Source organism: Oncorhynchus tshawytscha, linkage group LG03 (assembly GCF_018296145.1).
Source record: "Oncorhynchus tshawytscha isolate Ot180627B linkage group LG03, Otsh_v2.0, whole genome shotgun sequence".
NCBI lineage: Eukaryota > Metazoa > Chordata > Actinopteri > Salmoniformes > Salmonidae > Oncorhynchus > Oncorhynchus tshawytscha.
The window spans coordinates 20835869-20852316 of record NC_056431.1 but is presented as its reverse complement, the minus strand read 5'-3'; the positions used below and the strand labels follow the sequence as shown (position 1 = coordinate 20852316).

The 16448-nt window shown below is 42.3% G+C and overlaps 1 protein-coding gene across 1 annotated transcript in view; it reads left to right on the top strand.

Moving 5' to 3' along the window:
* Positions 1–16448, top strand: part of LOC112223674 (thrombospondin type-1 domain-containing protein 7A-like) — a 93241-nt gene that overhangs the window by 45688 nt on the left and 31105 nt on the right. The window contains exons 6-8 of the mRNA XM_042311996.1: positions 568–771; positions 5622–5816; positions 13240–13498. Coding sequence (XP_042167930.1) covers positions 568–771; positions 5622–5816; positions 13240–13498 — 658 coding nt within the window. The remainder of the gene's footprint in view (positions 1–567; positions 772–5621; positions 5817–13239; positions 13499–16448) is intronic.

The following is a 16448-nucleotide window of genomic DNA, read 5'->3' as shown; positions in this document are numbered from 1 at the left end:
TAAGGTTAGGGCTCAGGGTTAGGCTTAGTGGATAGTTAGTTGAAATGCTGTTGACAGTTATTGAACATCTACTGAACACCTATAAACCATTTATAAACATGGCACTGTTTCAGAAGGTTATACAGTAATTATCAGTGAATATATAGTAGTTGGTGTTATTGTAGCCATTGTGAAGTCCTCTTAAACAAACATATTCTGGCATAAATGTAGTATCTAACATCTGTGGGTGGTTCAACACCCACATGATAATGACACGCTGGCGCTTCGCAATGAAATCCTCTCGTTTGTATCAATTTATGGTCAATTTGATCACATTATGTGTTAAAGTGCCAACAATTAACTAGGCAATTACTTGCTTGCACTTGTACACTAATCCCAGTCTTATCATAGTAACATATCCTATTATTCCATTTCGAGAGAGCTGTTGAAGAGATCAATTCCAATGGAAGACAATTAGGCATATTATGCATTTTCTCAGAGTTTTTATAGATTTTTTATAGTTTTATGTATTTTTCATTATACATTTTTCATATTAAATTGAATTATGTGTCTTTTTCCCTTCGACAGGTTTTAAACTGAGGAAACGGGAGATCAGCAATGAGCCAACGGGTGGACCAGGGAACTGTCCTCACCTGGTGGAGGCTGTCCCATGTGACGAACCCAGCTGCTGGGCCTGGCGCCTCGTCAGACTGGATGAGTGTATCCCTGACGGGGAGCTGCCGTGTGGCCCCGGGACACAGATACCTCAGGTTCAGTGTGTCAACAGCACCGGTGAGGAAAATCATGGAGATAACTAATTATCGGCTAAAGATTATTTCAATTGTTTTTTTCCTTCGTTAATTCCGTTATACTCAGTCTCCGTGATCGTTGCTGTGTGATTTTAGATAAAGCTCTGTGATTGCAGTCTATAGGTTTATTGATTTGGTTAATGCACATTATAGAATCCTTTATTTTCAGTGGACGTTTGCTTGACTAATTCATGTATAACACAGCCAACGGGCAAAACTGACTGAAATGACGTCGTTACAACCAGAAAATGGTTGAAATGTTGTCATTAAGAAGTTATTTCAACCAGTATTTCCTGCTAAGCTAGCATAGTACAATAAACCTGTATTATGGTATTCTGACTTACTATTACGCTCAGAATTCGCCACATTGTTAGCTCAGCTCCCTGACCCCCCTCCCCCCTCAAGAGTAGCCCACCACTTCCTGATGAACTATTTACATCTAGTGATGAATAAAGGTGTCCGCATGCTTCCAAGCCGAAACAGTTCGGAAAAGTTTGTGCATACAGTGCGTTCAGAAAGTATTCAGACCCCTTGACTTTTTCCACATTTTGTTACATTACAACCTTATTCTCAAATTGATTGAGTAAAAAATTGTCCTCATCAATCTACAACAATACCCCATAATGACAAATCGAAGTTAGCAAATTTCTTAAAAATAAAAAACAGAAATAACTTATTTACATAAGTATTCAGACCCTTTGCTATGAGACTCGAATTCGAGCTCAATTGCGTCCTGTTTCCATTGATTAACCTTGAGATGTTTCTACAACTTGATTGGAGTCCATCTGTGGAAAATTCAATTGATTGACATTATTTGGAAAGGCACACACCTGTCTATATAAAGGTCCCACAGTTGACAGTGCATGTTAGAGCAAAAACCAAGCCATGAGGTCAAAGGAATTGTCCGTAAAGCTCCGAGACAGGATTGTGTCGAGGCACAGATCTGGATCTGGGGAAGGGTACCAAAAGATGTCTGCAGCTTTGAAGGTCCCCAAGAACACATTTGCCTCCATCATTCTTAAATGGAATAAGTTTGGAACCACCAAGACTCTTCCTAGAACTGTCCGTCCAGTCAAACTGAGCAATCGAGAGTTCTAGAGTTCCTCTGTGGAGATGGGAGAAACTTCCAGAAGGACAACCATCTCTGCAGCACCCCAACAATCAGGCCTTTATGGTAGAGTGCCAAATGGGAGCTACTCCTCAGTAAAAGGCACATGACACCCAACTTGGAGTTTGCCAAAAAGCTCTTAAAGACACGCAAACCATGAGGAACAAGATTCTCTGCATGATGAAACCAAGATGCAACTCTTTGGCCTGAATGCCATGTCTGGAAGAAACCTGGCACCATCCCTACGGTGAAGCATGGTGGTGGAATTTTTCAGTGGTAGTGACTGGGAGACTAGTCAGAATCAAGGGAAAGATGAACGGAGCAAAGTTTATTTAACCAGGCAAGTCAGTTAAGAACAAATTGTTATTTTCAATGACAGCCTAGGAACAGTGGGTTAACTGCCTGTTCAGGGGCAGAACGACAGATTGATGAAAACCTGCTCCAGAGTGCTCAGGACCTCAGACTGGGGCGAAGGTTCACTTTCAAACAGGACAATGACCCTAAGCACACAGCCAAGACAATGCAGGAGTGGCTTCGGGACAAGTCTTTGAATGTCCAGCCAGAGCCCAGACTTGAACCCGATCTAACATATCTGGAGGGACCTGAAAACAGCTGTGCAGCAACGCTCCCCATCCAACCGGATAGAGCTTCTGCAGATCTGCAGAGAAGAATGGGAAAACTCCCCAAATACAGGTGTGCCAAGCTTGTAGTGTCAGACTCAAAAAGACTCGAGGCTGTAATCGCCGCCAAAGGTGCTTCAAAATGTAAATTCTTATGTAAATGTGATATTTAATTTAAAAAATTAATGTACTTTTGCAAAAATTCTAAAAACCTGTTTTCGCTTTATCATTATGGGTTATTGTGTGTAGATTGATGAGTAAAAAAAATATGGAATACATTTTAGAATAAGGCTCTAACTTAACAAAATGTGGGAAAAGCCAAAGAGTCTGAATACTTTCCGATTGCACCCTGACGACATTTTATTACATTTTTGTTTATTTTTGACTTCAGTGAGTTTTTTTTGGGCTGTTCGGGCACATACAATTTTTTATTTAGGCAAGTTCGGAGCCGAAGTCTACGCCCCCTTCGTCGGTGATTGGTCAACAGAAGAGAGTCTTCAATAAAGGCGACTAATTTTCAAGCACATTTTTTGATTGAGAAACACTGCACCAAACATCATAGTTAGATGTAAAATTGAGTGGCTAAGATCTCCTTGGCAAAAACGTCGAGATTAATGACAGTGATATCTTAGACTAATTCTGATTATTTTGAGGAAATGTATACTGGCTACGGCATCTCAAAATGGACAAACAGTACTATTGACACTTTGCGAGCACACTCATTTAGTTTGTCTAACCGAATTCAGCTAGGCACCAGCCGAACTGAAGCATGCTGATGCCTTAAATCAGGGTCTCACCCTCTGGATAAAAAAATCATATGTTGCTCAAGGTGACCTCTCTATCAACCCTCTAACATATGGCTATACTGTAACTGAGTGAAGAGCTGGGTACGACTAGAGAGAGAATGGTGGTTAGCCGCCCTGCCATTTATCACGGCTGCCATTTATCATGGAGTTCTCTCCAGACGCCCTCCCCCACCTCACATCCCCCTCCCCCTCTCCTTTAACACTTCCCTAGCTCAGCAAAGCCACATATTGCCCTCCCCCTTTTCACTCTCTTAGCCAGAGCAATTAAACCCTGCTCGCACTAAATCAAATCAATTCTCTCTGGCCCTGAGTCTCGGGGACTCCCTTAACTTTGCAGCTTCGTGGTTTTACTGCTCCACTTTATTACTGAAGAATGTTTGACTGAAGACAATGGCAGTCGGTGCAGAGAGATGCTGTCTGGGTTTTTCAGCCGATTTCAAAATGTGTGTGTGATTGACAAAGATGCTATGTTATCAATCCCAGGTATAGTCGCCATTCCTAGTTTGAGCGTTATGAACGAGATGTGGAGAGATATCGAAGAGATACACCGAGAAAGATACAGGCACTGTAATGGATTGAGTCCAAATCACACTCCTACGGTACTCCTTTGACAATGACCTCTTTATCATCCTCCAAATTCGGAAAAACTGAAACATCCGACATTACATTGTCATCTCACCTCACCCAGGACACATACTGTACATGTCCATCCACTAGTGGAATTCAGGGTTATTGCCAGGTCAGGTGATGTCTTCCTAGTAGCTTTGTGAGAGGCACAACCTCTTTGTGTTTTTCTAATTATCTTCTCCACTGATGTTTGTTGTGTTATGATTTTGTGCTACTTTTTGCCCTAGAGACTTTGGGCTCAATGTCTGTCTGCCGTACTGAGGCTGAATTTTATGAAACTGCCACACCAACAACAAACAGCCACACCGCAGACAAAAGTCTATACAAATGTCATTGAAACTCCACTGTCGATACTGAGCGTATCTGATCGACACTGATATTAACAGTTCTGACTCATTTAAAAGGAACTGTTTTTCTCAGTTCACTAAGCCTGGAGTTTTTCTAATAAAGGGTGTTCTGTTCGTTCATGTTTTTGTCACCGTGAGAGCCACTGAGTTTCCTTGTCACTTCGCATTTCCACACTGTCTCGGGTTCAGTCACAATTGGTTCCCCGAATGCTCCTCAAAGTGACATCTTAATGTAAAGGCGGGGCCGATCGGAGGGTTTGAAGCTCAACTCATCCTCAGCCTCAAATTGCAAAAATCAACCGTCGGAAGATCCACATTTACTCTGCCGAGCCATTGTGTTGCTCGTTTTGGTTTTCGAAGTGTCTTGAATTCAGTTCCTTGCAACATGGTAGCCCTTTCCTAATATTTTTCATAATTTCATAATTAATTAACATAACAGAACATCCTGTGTATCTATGTCAAACGGTTTTGTTATAGTTCAGTCTTCTGCGATGTATATGAAGTGTAATATTGGGATGCAAACTCAAAATCGTATACATTTCGACTCTGTATCTGACACGGTACAGGTGGCTGTACGCTCATAACCATCTGTGTGGGGAATATACTTTTGTTTCAAAGTAGATGTGTTTGTGTGACCCTGATTTAGCCCACTACAGTAAAATGTTAACCTGTTAAAAGCACATACCGAATATGTGCCTTAATAGTATAACCCACTGAAGTGGTCATGAATCATAAATATGTAAGTGAAAAATGTTTAAGTCCCATGTGAGTTTGTACTTACTATGTCCAAAGCTAATTCCGTATTCAGATCGAGTTGCGTTGAGAATAGCGACGTTATTATTAATATGTTGTACAGATTATCCTCGATAACCTTAACCCAACACGTTATTAAACAGTTACCAAACATTTGACCCAGCTGTGATGTCAGAAGGAAGACAACAGATCAAGTTGAATGTCTGTGTTAATGACTTGTATGGGTTGAAATTGATTAGCATTCAATGACACTAAGGAAACATTATATAAACAACCCCACCAATGGACCAGAAAATTGTAGTGTGGTTTATCATATTGTAGACATTATAATGGAGGGTGGCAGTTAGCCTCGTGGTTTGAATCTGGAGCCGACCAGGTGAAGAAATCTGCCAATGTGCCTTGAGCAAGGCACTTAACCCTAATTGCTCCTGTAAATTGTTCTGGATAAGAGTCTGCTAAGTTATATAAAGTGTAGTACAATTACAGATTCTGTTTTTGTTTGAGATTTTTTTCTGTATTGAAAAAGTATATAACAGTTCCATCAATGATTGTTTTTCTATTGTTTCACCCAGGTGACATGGTGGACAAGGAGCTGTGTGGGGGAGCCCCTGCCCCTGAGCCCATCGCCTGTGATGTGCCTTGCCCTAAGGACTGTGTCCTCAGCGACTGGACCTCCTGGTCCTCCTGCTCCCAAACCTGTTCCAGCAAAACCATCGAGGGCAAGCAGCTGAGGACCCGCTCCATACTGGCCTACAACGCTGGCGAAGGTGACTATGAGACTATGTACTGTAGATGGTGTGCTGTTCTGTACGGTCTGTATTGTATATCTACTGTAATGTTAATATACCATGTTAAAGGGGTCTTTCTCTTTGTATAGCTTTTAAGTCACACTGCCCTTTAAAGATTCTGTCCCTCTGTCTGCTACTGTCTTTTACTGTCCCTCTGTATGTTACTGTCTGTTACTGCCTGTCTGTCCCTCTGTCTGTTACTGTATGTTACTGTCTGTTACTGCCTGTCTGTCCCTCTGTCTGTTACTGTCTGTTACTGTCTGTCTGTTACTATATGTTACTGTCTGCTACTGTCTTTTGCTGCCCCTCTGTCTGTAACTGTATGTTACTACCTGTCTTTTACTGTCCCTCTGTCTGTAACTGTATGTTACTACCTGTCTTTTACTGTCCCTCTGTCTGTAACTGTCTGTTACTGCCTGTCTGTCTGTCCCTCTGTCTGTAACTGTATGTTACTACCTGTCTTTTACTGTCCCTCTGTCTGTAACTGTCTGTTACTACCTGTCTTTTACTGTCCCTCTGTCTGTAACTGTATGTTACTGCCTGTCTTTTACTGTCCCTCTGTCTGTAACTGTATGTTACTGCCTGTCTGTCTGTCCCTCTGTCTGTTACTGTATGTTACTGCCTGTCTTTTACTGTCCCTCTGTCTGTGACTATCTGTTACTGCCTGTCTGTCTGTCCCTCTGTCTGTTACTGTCGGTTACTGTCTGTTACTGTCTGTCTGTCCCTCTGTCTGTTACTATATGTTACTGTCTGTTACTGTCTGCTACTGTCTTTTGCTGTCCCTCTGTCTGTAACTGTCTGTTACTGCCTGTCTGTCTGTCCCTCTGTCTGTAACTGTCTGTTACTGCCTGTCTGTCTGTCCCTCTGTCTGTAACTGTCTGTTACTGCCTGTCTTTTACTGTCCCTCTGTCTGTGACTATCTGTTACTGCCTGTCTGTCTGTTACTGTATGTTACCCTGTTACTGTCTGTCTACCCTCTGTCTGTTACTGTCTTACTGTTACTGTCTGTCTTTTGTCCCTCTCTGTCTGTTACTATATCTGTTACCCTCTGTCTGTTACTGTTACTGCCTGTCTTTTGCTGTCCCTCTGTCTGTAACTGTCTGTTACTGCCTGTCTGTCTGTCCCTCTGTCTGTAACTGTCTGTTACTGCCTGTCTGTTACTGTCCCTCTGTCTGTAACTGTCTGTTACTGCCTGTCTTTCTGTTACTGTATGTTACTGTCTGTTACTGTCTGTCTGTCCCTCTGTTACTGTATGTTACTGTCTGTTACTGTCTGTCTGTCCCTCTGTCTGTTACTCTATGTTACTGTCTGTTACTGTCTGCTACTGTCTTTTGCTGTCCCTCTGTCTGTAACTGTCTGTTACTGCCTGTCTGTCTGTTACTGTATGTTACTGCCTGTCTTTTACTGTCCCTCTGTCTGTAACTGTCTGTTACTGCCTGTATGTCTGTCCCTCTGTCTGTAACTGTCTGTTACTGCCTGTCTTTTACTGTCCCTCTGTCTGTAACTGTCTGTTACTGCCTGTCTGTCTGTTACTGTATGTTACTGTCTGTTACTGTCTGTCTGTCCCTCTGTCTGTTACTGTATGTTACTGTCTGTTACTGTCTGTCTGTCCCTCTGTCTGTTACTGTATGTTACTGTCTGTTACTGTCTGTCTGTCTGTCCCTCTGTCTGTTACTGTATGTTACTGTCTGTTACTGCCTGTCTGTCCCTCTGTCTGTTACTGTATGTTACTGTCTGTCTGTCCCTCTGTCTGTTACTGTATGTTACTGTCTGTTACTGTCTGTCTGTCCCTCTGTCTGTAACTGTATGTTACTGCCTGTCTTTTACTGTCCCTCTATGTTACTGTTTGTTACTGCCTGTCTGTCTGTCTGTCCCTCTGTCTGTTACTGTTTGTTAATGTCTGTCTGTCTGTCTGTCTGTCTGTCTGTCTGTCTGTCTGTCTGTCTGTCTGTCTGTCCCTCTGTCTGTTACTGTTTGTTAATGTCTGTCTGTCTGTCTGTCTGTCTGTCTGTCTGTCTGTCTGTCTGTTACTGTCACTGTCTATCACACTGTCTGTTACTGTCTGTCTGTCTGTACCTCTGTCTGTCACTATGATTTTTTGTTTTCATTGAAACATTTGGCTAAAAGTTGATCTGCATGTTGTTAACCTCTCCACAGTAACTGCAATGGTAGTGGCATGGATCACAGTGATGGAGGGTAACACTTGTTATTGAAACTAGCTGTTCGCTACATTTAACCTTAGCGATATGTTGGCAAATGACAAAATAATTGGATTTCTGTCCATGTTATAGGCTTTACTGTAGTTATACCTCGACAACCTTTGGGCACCATAAGTTTGATTTAAAATAGCAATAGATAGTAGCAATAGTAGCAATAGTAGCAATAGATGTAGTGAAAGAAGTAGTTGCTTTTGGTTTTGTTGTTGTACAGTAAGTAAGTATAACTCATTCTTCAAATGTATTTACACGTTCTCATATCTTGATGTGAGAATTTTAACATTCTATATCAATGTTTTCCAAAGGACTTTCAAGGGTGCCAAAGATTCCAAAGCTTTCTGGTACATTCTATTTGTATCTTTAAAATTAGTAATAGTACTAGTAGTAGTGGTAGTAGTAGTACTATTATTAGCAGTAATAGTAGTAGTAGTAGTAGTATTAGTAGCAGTAATAGTAGTAGTCGCAGTAGTCGGTGATGAGTAGTGGATATTGTTAGCGTAGAGTTTTGGGTAGATGATTTAAAGGGACAAATCATTGTTGAAACAATAAAAAAAAGTGTCACTTTTTCAGTAAAATGGGGTGGGGCTGGAGAAATGTAACCACTCTAAAATGTATAGACAGAGATATGGATGCAAGGATTGATTATCCATTATATCAAAGGTATGGTTTTAAACCTGTTTTGAGGCTGTACAGTGTTTGTTTACATTGACTTTGTTTACAAACATTAGAGTTAAACAAGCTGCTATTTTAGCTTCTGATGGGGTACAACAGTTAAAACTCTTCAGTACCCGCTCCTTTTTATAGTTTTCGCCTAAAATTACATACCCAAATCTAACTGACTGTAGCTCAGGACCTGAAGCAAGGATATGCATATTCTTGATACCATTTGAAAGGAAACACTTTGAAGTTTGTGGAAATTTGAAATTAATGAAGGGGAATATAACACATTACATCTGGAAAAGGTAATACAAAGAAACAAACATGCGTTTAAAAAACAAATTGTACCATCATCTTTGAAATGCAAGAGAAAGGCCATAATATATTATTCCAGCCCAGGCACAATTTAGATTTTGGCCACTAGTTGACAGCAGTGTATATGCAAAGTTTTAGACTGATCCAATGAACCATTGTATTTCTGTTCAACATTTTGTATCAAGACTGCCCAAATGTGCCTAATTGGTTTAATAATAAATTAAATCAAATCAAACTTTATTTGTCACATGCGCCGAATACAACAAGTGTAGACTTTACCGTGAAAAATGTGATTACTATTATTTGACCATGCTGGTCATTTATGAACATTTGAACATCTTGGCCATGTTCTGTTATAATCTCCACCCGGCACAGCCAGAGAGGACTGGCCACCCCTCATAGCCTGGTTCCTCTCTAGGTTTCTTCCTAGGTTTTGGCCGTTCCATGGAGTTTTTCCTAGCCACCGTGCTTCTACACCTGCATTGCTTGCAGTTTGGAGTTTTAGGCTGGGTTTCTGTACAGCACTTTGATATATCAGCTGATGTAAGAAGGGCTATATAAATACATTTGATTTGAAATGCTTACTTACAAGCCCTTAAAACCTCTTACCGGAAACGGGATCCGTGCGCTATCAAAATCGACAACATCCGGTGAAGCTGGAGCGAGCCAAATTCAAATGACAAAATCCTAATAATAAACATTCATGAACATACAAGTGTCCTACATCATTTAAAAACGTAACTTCTTGTTAATCCAGCCGCTTTGTCAGATTTCAAAAAGGCTTTACGGCGAAAGAATACCATGCGATTATCTGCGGACAGCGCCCCACACACAAAAGCATAAAAAACATTTTCCAAACCAGCAGAGGCGTCATAAAAATCAGAAATAGAGATAAAATAAATCACTTACCTTTGAAGATCTTCCTCTGTTTGCAATCCCAAGCGTCCCAGCTATACAAAAAAAGTCAGTTTAGTTGGCGCGTTTGATTCAGTAATCCACCCGTTCCACTAGTTCAACATGCAAAGAAAGGAATCCCAGAAGTTACCAATAAACTTTGTCCAAACAAGTCAAAAACCGTTTCTAACCAATCTTCAGGTACCCTAATATCTAAATAAATTATCAAATTTAAGACAGAGAATAGTGTGTTCAATACCAGAGATAAATAATGAAGTGCGTACCCTCATCCACACATGCCACAAGACTACAGTCCAAAACAAAACAAGCCTGAAACCCTTTTTAAAGACTGTTGACATCTAGTGGAAGCAGGATGGACTTTCCTCTGGTTTTCGCCTGCAATATCAGTTCTGTTATACTCACAAACATTATGTTAACAGTTTTAGAAACTTCAGAGTGTTTTCTATCCAATGCTACCAATATGCATATCCTAGCTTCTGGGCCTGAGTAACAGGCAGTTTACTTTGGGCACGTCATTTATCCGAACTTCCGAACACTGCCCCCTAGCCCTAAGGCCCTTAACCAACAGTGCAGTTCAAAAAGAAGAAAATATTTACCAAGTAGACTAAAATAAAAAGTAATAATAAAAAGTAACACAATAAGAATAACAATACAGGGGGCACCGGTACTGAGTCACTGTGTGGGGTACAGGCTAGTTGATGTAATCTGTACATGTAGGTGGGAGCGAAGTGACTATGCATAGGTAACAAACAAACAGCGAGTAGCAGCAGTGTACTAAAGGGAGGGGGTGGGGGCCTTTTGGTCCTAGACTTGGCGTTCCGGTACCGCTTGCCATGCGGTAGCAGAGAAAACAGTCTTGGGTGACTGGAGTCTCTGACTATTTTATGGGCTTTCCTCTGACACCACCTATTATATAGGTCCTGGATGGCAGGAAGCTTGGCCCCAGTAATGTACAGTAATGTCACCTGTGGATCTGTTGGGGCGGTATGCGAATTGGAGAGGGTCTAGGGTGTCCAGGGGATGCTGTTGATGTGAGCCATGACCAGGCTTTCAAAGCACCTCATGGCTACCGACGTGAGTGCCACGGGACGGTAATAATTTAGGCAGGTTACCTTCGCTTCCTTGGGCACAGGGACTATGGTGGTCTGCTTGAAACATGTAGGTATTACAGACTCGGTCAGGGAGAGGTTGAAAAAGACAGTGAAGACACTTGACAGTTGGTCCGTGCATGCTTTGAGTACACATCCTGGTAATCCGTCTGGCCCAGCGGCTTTGTGAATGTAGACCTGTTTAAAGGTTTTGTTCACATCGGCTACCGAGAGCGTTATCACACAGTCATCCAGAACAGCTGGTGCTCTCGTGCATGCTTCAGTGTTGCTTGCCTCGAAGGGAGCATAAAAGGCATTTAGCTCATCTGGTAGGCTTGCATCACTGGGCAGCTCGCGTCTGGGTTTCCCTTTGTTGTCCGAAATAGTTTTCAAGCCCTGCATCATCGATGCACTTATTGATGAAACCGATGACTGAGGTGATATATTCCTCAATGTCATTGGATGAATTCCAGAACATATTCTAGTCTGTGCTGTTCAAGTTCATAACTGTGCACTATCCTCAAACAATAGCATGGTATTCTTTCACTGTAATAGCTACTGTAAATTGGGCAGTTAGATTAACAAGAATTTAAGCTTTCTGCCATATCAGATATGTCAGATATGTCCTGGGAAATGTTCTTGTTACTTACAACCTCATGCTAATAACAATAACCTACGTTAGCTCAACCGTCCCACAGGGGACCCACCGATCCTGTAGAGGATTAACAAAGTTTATTAGGCATTTTTTAAGCTGTATTCTTCTAGTCGAAATAAGTCCAAATATGGTTACAGAAACTGCATATTGGGCCTTGAAAGTTTTTCGGATTGGTGTTCTTCCCCACCAATGTGGAAAGGCACCAATGTGGAAAGTCTTCACATCATCATGTATGCTGCTTCAATATTTTTTTTACATTTTCCTTTTTGAAGAATACCTCTCAAAATATAGATATTTTAGCAGTCAAGTGTGCCGTCTGTTAGGTGATCCCAAGCTCCAGTGTCATAAGCCGCATACTAAATGTAACCACGCTAGCTCAGACACCCAATACATTATGGATGTCTTTCCAAGTAAATTTTGTGAATAAGTCAGAAAAGTGATGAAATTCATACCGCAAACATGAATGAACCTATATTCCACGAGCCGCAGCCTTTGCGTAGCATTAAAGCAGCTCAACTTGTCACATTAAGACTGGACTGATTTAGCTTCACCATTCATAAATCATCCACTACAACTCCCTGTAGAATCGACAAAGACATTACCTCTTTCCAACCCAAACCACTTTTCTAGGTCAGTCTGAGCACCATCTGTGGCTTACTTGTCTGGTTAGTTTACGCTATTGGCAGAACCAGCAAACCGACATGGTTAGTCAGCGATGTAAGCAGGTAGCAGTCAGCAGAAAGAAAGGAGGAGGAGGTCTGTTCGTTTGCCATCAGGTTTAGATTAGTCTGAGTTGGCATTCCACATTGACCGGCCTGTGAACAACACCACTGCTGCTCATTATGGAACAGGTTGGCTTTCATCTCAGAATGTTGCAGGTGTGGAGGACTTACAGTCCCACAATGCCCCTTCATCACTGCCCAAACCTGTAAGTGTCTGGAATTACTCTGAAGCACTAAGGGCTCTGAATCTCACTCTATCGACCCACCTGCCTCCACTGAGCAGAGATGAGAGAGACAGAGAGACACAGAGCGAGAGACCGACAGACAGAACAGAGAGAGAGAGCGAGAGAGAGACAGAGAGAGAGAGAGAGAGAGAGGTGAGGAAGGGACAGAGTGATGTTGGTTGTGTTGGATGTTTTAAATCCGACAGAGATGGAGAAGTGGGTTAGTAATCAGACTTGCAACTAGCAGTAGGAGGAGAGGAATCGTCTGAGCCTCAAAGTGGGCTGGAGGATTAAAATACATTGTCAATCACCGGGGGAGGTCTTTCATCACAATCATGGACTGTCACTATCAATAATAGGATGAATCTTTCAGACTTTGTTCTGACCGAATCTGACATTATTTAAGGGCTTCATGTATAAGCCAGAGCCTCCCTGACTGATGACATTGGGACTACCCTGTATATGTGTGTGGTGTGGTAGAGAATTTGAACGTATTGCTTATCATATGTTGCACTGTCATTGTGCACGATGCCGGACCTCTATAAAATAACTCATCAGCTGGCCCTTTCTGTGTGCGTGCGCATGTGCATGTGTGCTTGAGTGATCCTAGGTGGCGGCATGTGCCCCAACAGCAGTTCTCTGCAGGAGGTGCGTAACTGCAACGAGCATGCATGTACAGTGTATCACTGGCAGACTGGACCCTGGGGCCCCTGTACTGAAGATCCCTCAGCCTCAGCCCTCAACACCACCACTGGCCCCAGGTCTGCGGCTGGCCCAAACACCAACGGGCAGGGCCCCTGCTCCCAGGGCATGCAGACACGCAAGGTCATCTGTGTCCGGGTCAACGTGGGACAGGTGCCGCCCAAGAAGTAAGAACATTTAGGCCCTAGGTGTGTGTGCGTGCGTGAGTTTGTGTGTCTGTGTGAGAGAGAGAGAGCTAGAAAGTTATTTAGAAAGGTATGACAAGCAGTCATACAGTATGAAGAGTCGCTTTCAAGCCCTATCTCTACTCCACAGGCAAACCCAGATAAATAAATATATATGCCGTCCCAAACAGGCTAATTAACCCTGTTCATTTAGGCCTGTGTAATTTCCCACTGATGATAATGACAGTAATTAAGTGGCTTGGATACTTTAAGGCAATTAAATCACCACAAGATGAGAGCTGCAGGATGTCGATGGTTTGCAATGCAGAACATAACACCGCAGCCTCAAAATGCATCGATAAGTTTACTTTACAGTTAGCCTAAAGTTGTGCTCTTGCATGGGTGCTGATTTGCTTTGCTAGGCTTACCTAGTCGGGATGTTATGTTTATTTAACTAATTAACCTGCTGTATGTAAGATCCAGAAATCTTAACCTTGAGTCTACAGTTTACGGCTCTTGTTGCTATCCATGGTCCTGAAGTAAAACCTCCCAGTGGTATCTGTCCAAGGTGCTGGGCCATCGTAGGCTTTGCTATTAGAGTCCATATCCTTTTAAGGCCACTGTATTTTGCCTTTGTTATGAAATAACTTTCCTGCATGTTTTGCATTCTTTCAAGCCACTGTTGCTCTTAAAGAGGCTTTGCCCTGTCATGGCGGATTAGGTTAAGACCGCTGAAGCTGGCAAATCTCCAAAAGTGCTTCCTCTCAGTGCTTTGTCTATAAGCCCTTTGTTGTGAAGGGATAGTTCATTCTAAAATCAATATTTGTCAGTCATTGTAAGACTTCAAAAGTGGCCTAATGTCAGGGTGAGTCCATGTCCAATTGGCGCCAATCTTTTCCATTCCTTGGAGAGATGGTGTCGACTCATCTCCAAACGAAACCACTAAGGCCAGTAGCTATCTAGCTTAAGTGTAGAGGTGGTTTCACCCTACCTGCACTCGGTGTGCTGCATTGTGACTTGACATGGTCTCTAGTTGTTATTTTTCCACCTGTGTCTTCTCTTCCCACCATCCTACTTGGCAGGTAGGTTTGATTAGCCCTCCCCCAGGAACCTGGTAGAGCAAACAAACACATGCCTGCCTCGCTGGTGTGTATGCAGATGTGCCCCAACTCACTCACAGAGGGCGCAGAGCTGTCTTCACACACCTCGAGGCAGTGAACCTCACACAGTGTCACCACACACACTGTCAAAGCCCAATAGAGAAGAGAGTCTCTCAGAGACAAATATGTCACTCCCTCAGGCATACGCTTCTATCAATCTATATACAGAGTACTGCAGGGGGATTTGGAACTAAAACATCTTGGTTTATTGATTGTGACAATTTGCATGGGGATTGATGTCCGATGTGTTTGTATTATCGCACTGATTCTTACTTGGACAGTCGGAAAAGGAGTTGGGATGAATAATTGTGATAGTGTTTGACAGTCATAGTCAATCACGTGGATGTGTCCTAATGACAACTGTGTTTAGTCACTGTGGATGACAGATGGTTGAAAGCTGTCGAGATAGTGGCCAAAGAAACGTACGCAAAGCCGGAGCTGTTTTCCCCCCGAATATTAAACAAATTGTGTTTTATTTGCTGTTGTACTTGTTAATAATGCATTTAATTAGTGCTTATCGTTCTGTGCCAGGCTTTGTGTGCTTTTGTGGTCTCTTAAAACGATGTGGGTTGCAACGTTTCCTCACTCTCTGTTCAACCTCACAGTATGCTCATTTTGAAGAATCTCTTGCCGAACAGATTATTGAAACGATAATAGTAAATAGCAGAACAAAAACATTACCCTAGCAAACTCTTCTTAATGATGTGCTGTGGGACAGACTCAGAGGAAACGTTGTGTTTCTTGCCTCACTACAAATCATTACATTTAAAGATCATTAAGACATGATAACACTAGCAGGGAAAACAAGTCGGCCAAAACCAGAGGATGCTTTAATTGGATAATCTAATGACCAGTCAAAACGTCTGCATACTTCAATAGCCGCGAAGACTGAGTTTTCTGCGGCGTCGGTTTTGTGTTCTGACAATGAACATGGCCTGTTTTTTTCATGAGAATGTCATTTTTATCATGCAAAATCCGCGTAGTGCCTATCAATTACACTTGGCCTAAAATACAATTAAAGTAACAGGGAACAGTAGGAATGTTTCTGTCTGCTGGAGCATTCGTTTCAGCATTAGTTTCAGCATTAGTTTCAGCATTAGTTTCAGCATTAGTTATGTGAGGCAGTTAAGTGCTCGGGACAACAACTCAATCTGGGTCCTGTTGTTGTGTCTCATATTTAACTATGTTTTGTCTGGAACGTTGTTAAAACTGAAAGGGAACAGTAGGGATGTTTCTGTCTGCCGGAGGGAATTCAGCATTAGTTCTGGGAGGTGAAGTGAGGTAGTTAAATGCTCAGCTCAAAAGCTCAGTCTGGATCATGTTGAAGTGTCTCATCTTCTATTGTTTTGCCTAGAAGATTGCTACCTGTAGGCTTCTCTTTTGAAGTCTTCTGAAGTAGCTTGTCCTTAAACAGGTTCCCATGACCTTTGCGCCTGTTGTTGATGCAGTTAATCCGTGTAAACTCTTTAAACCTAAAGAGGAAATAGGAAACTGATTTGATCTAAGCCTGACCCATATTTATCATCATCATCATCAACAGCTCTCTATTCTCCATCCCCGAGCACTGCTTTGGAGTGTAGAAACAGTGTACGGACGTGCCAGAGGATTTGTCTCACTAAAGAGGGATTTATCTCTCTCTCTATTGGTATTAAACGTAAATCTCTCTTCGCATAGCTGCCTGCTGCGTTATTACATTGTGCGTGTGTCAGGCACCCTATTTCTCCCCTGACGACACAGTGTCAACGAGTGGAGCAACCCCAGAAGAAGACAGTGCTCTTGCTCCCAGTGTGTAA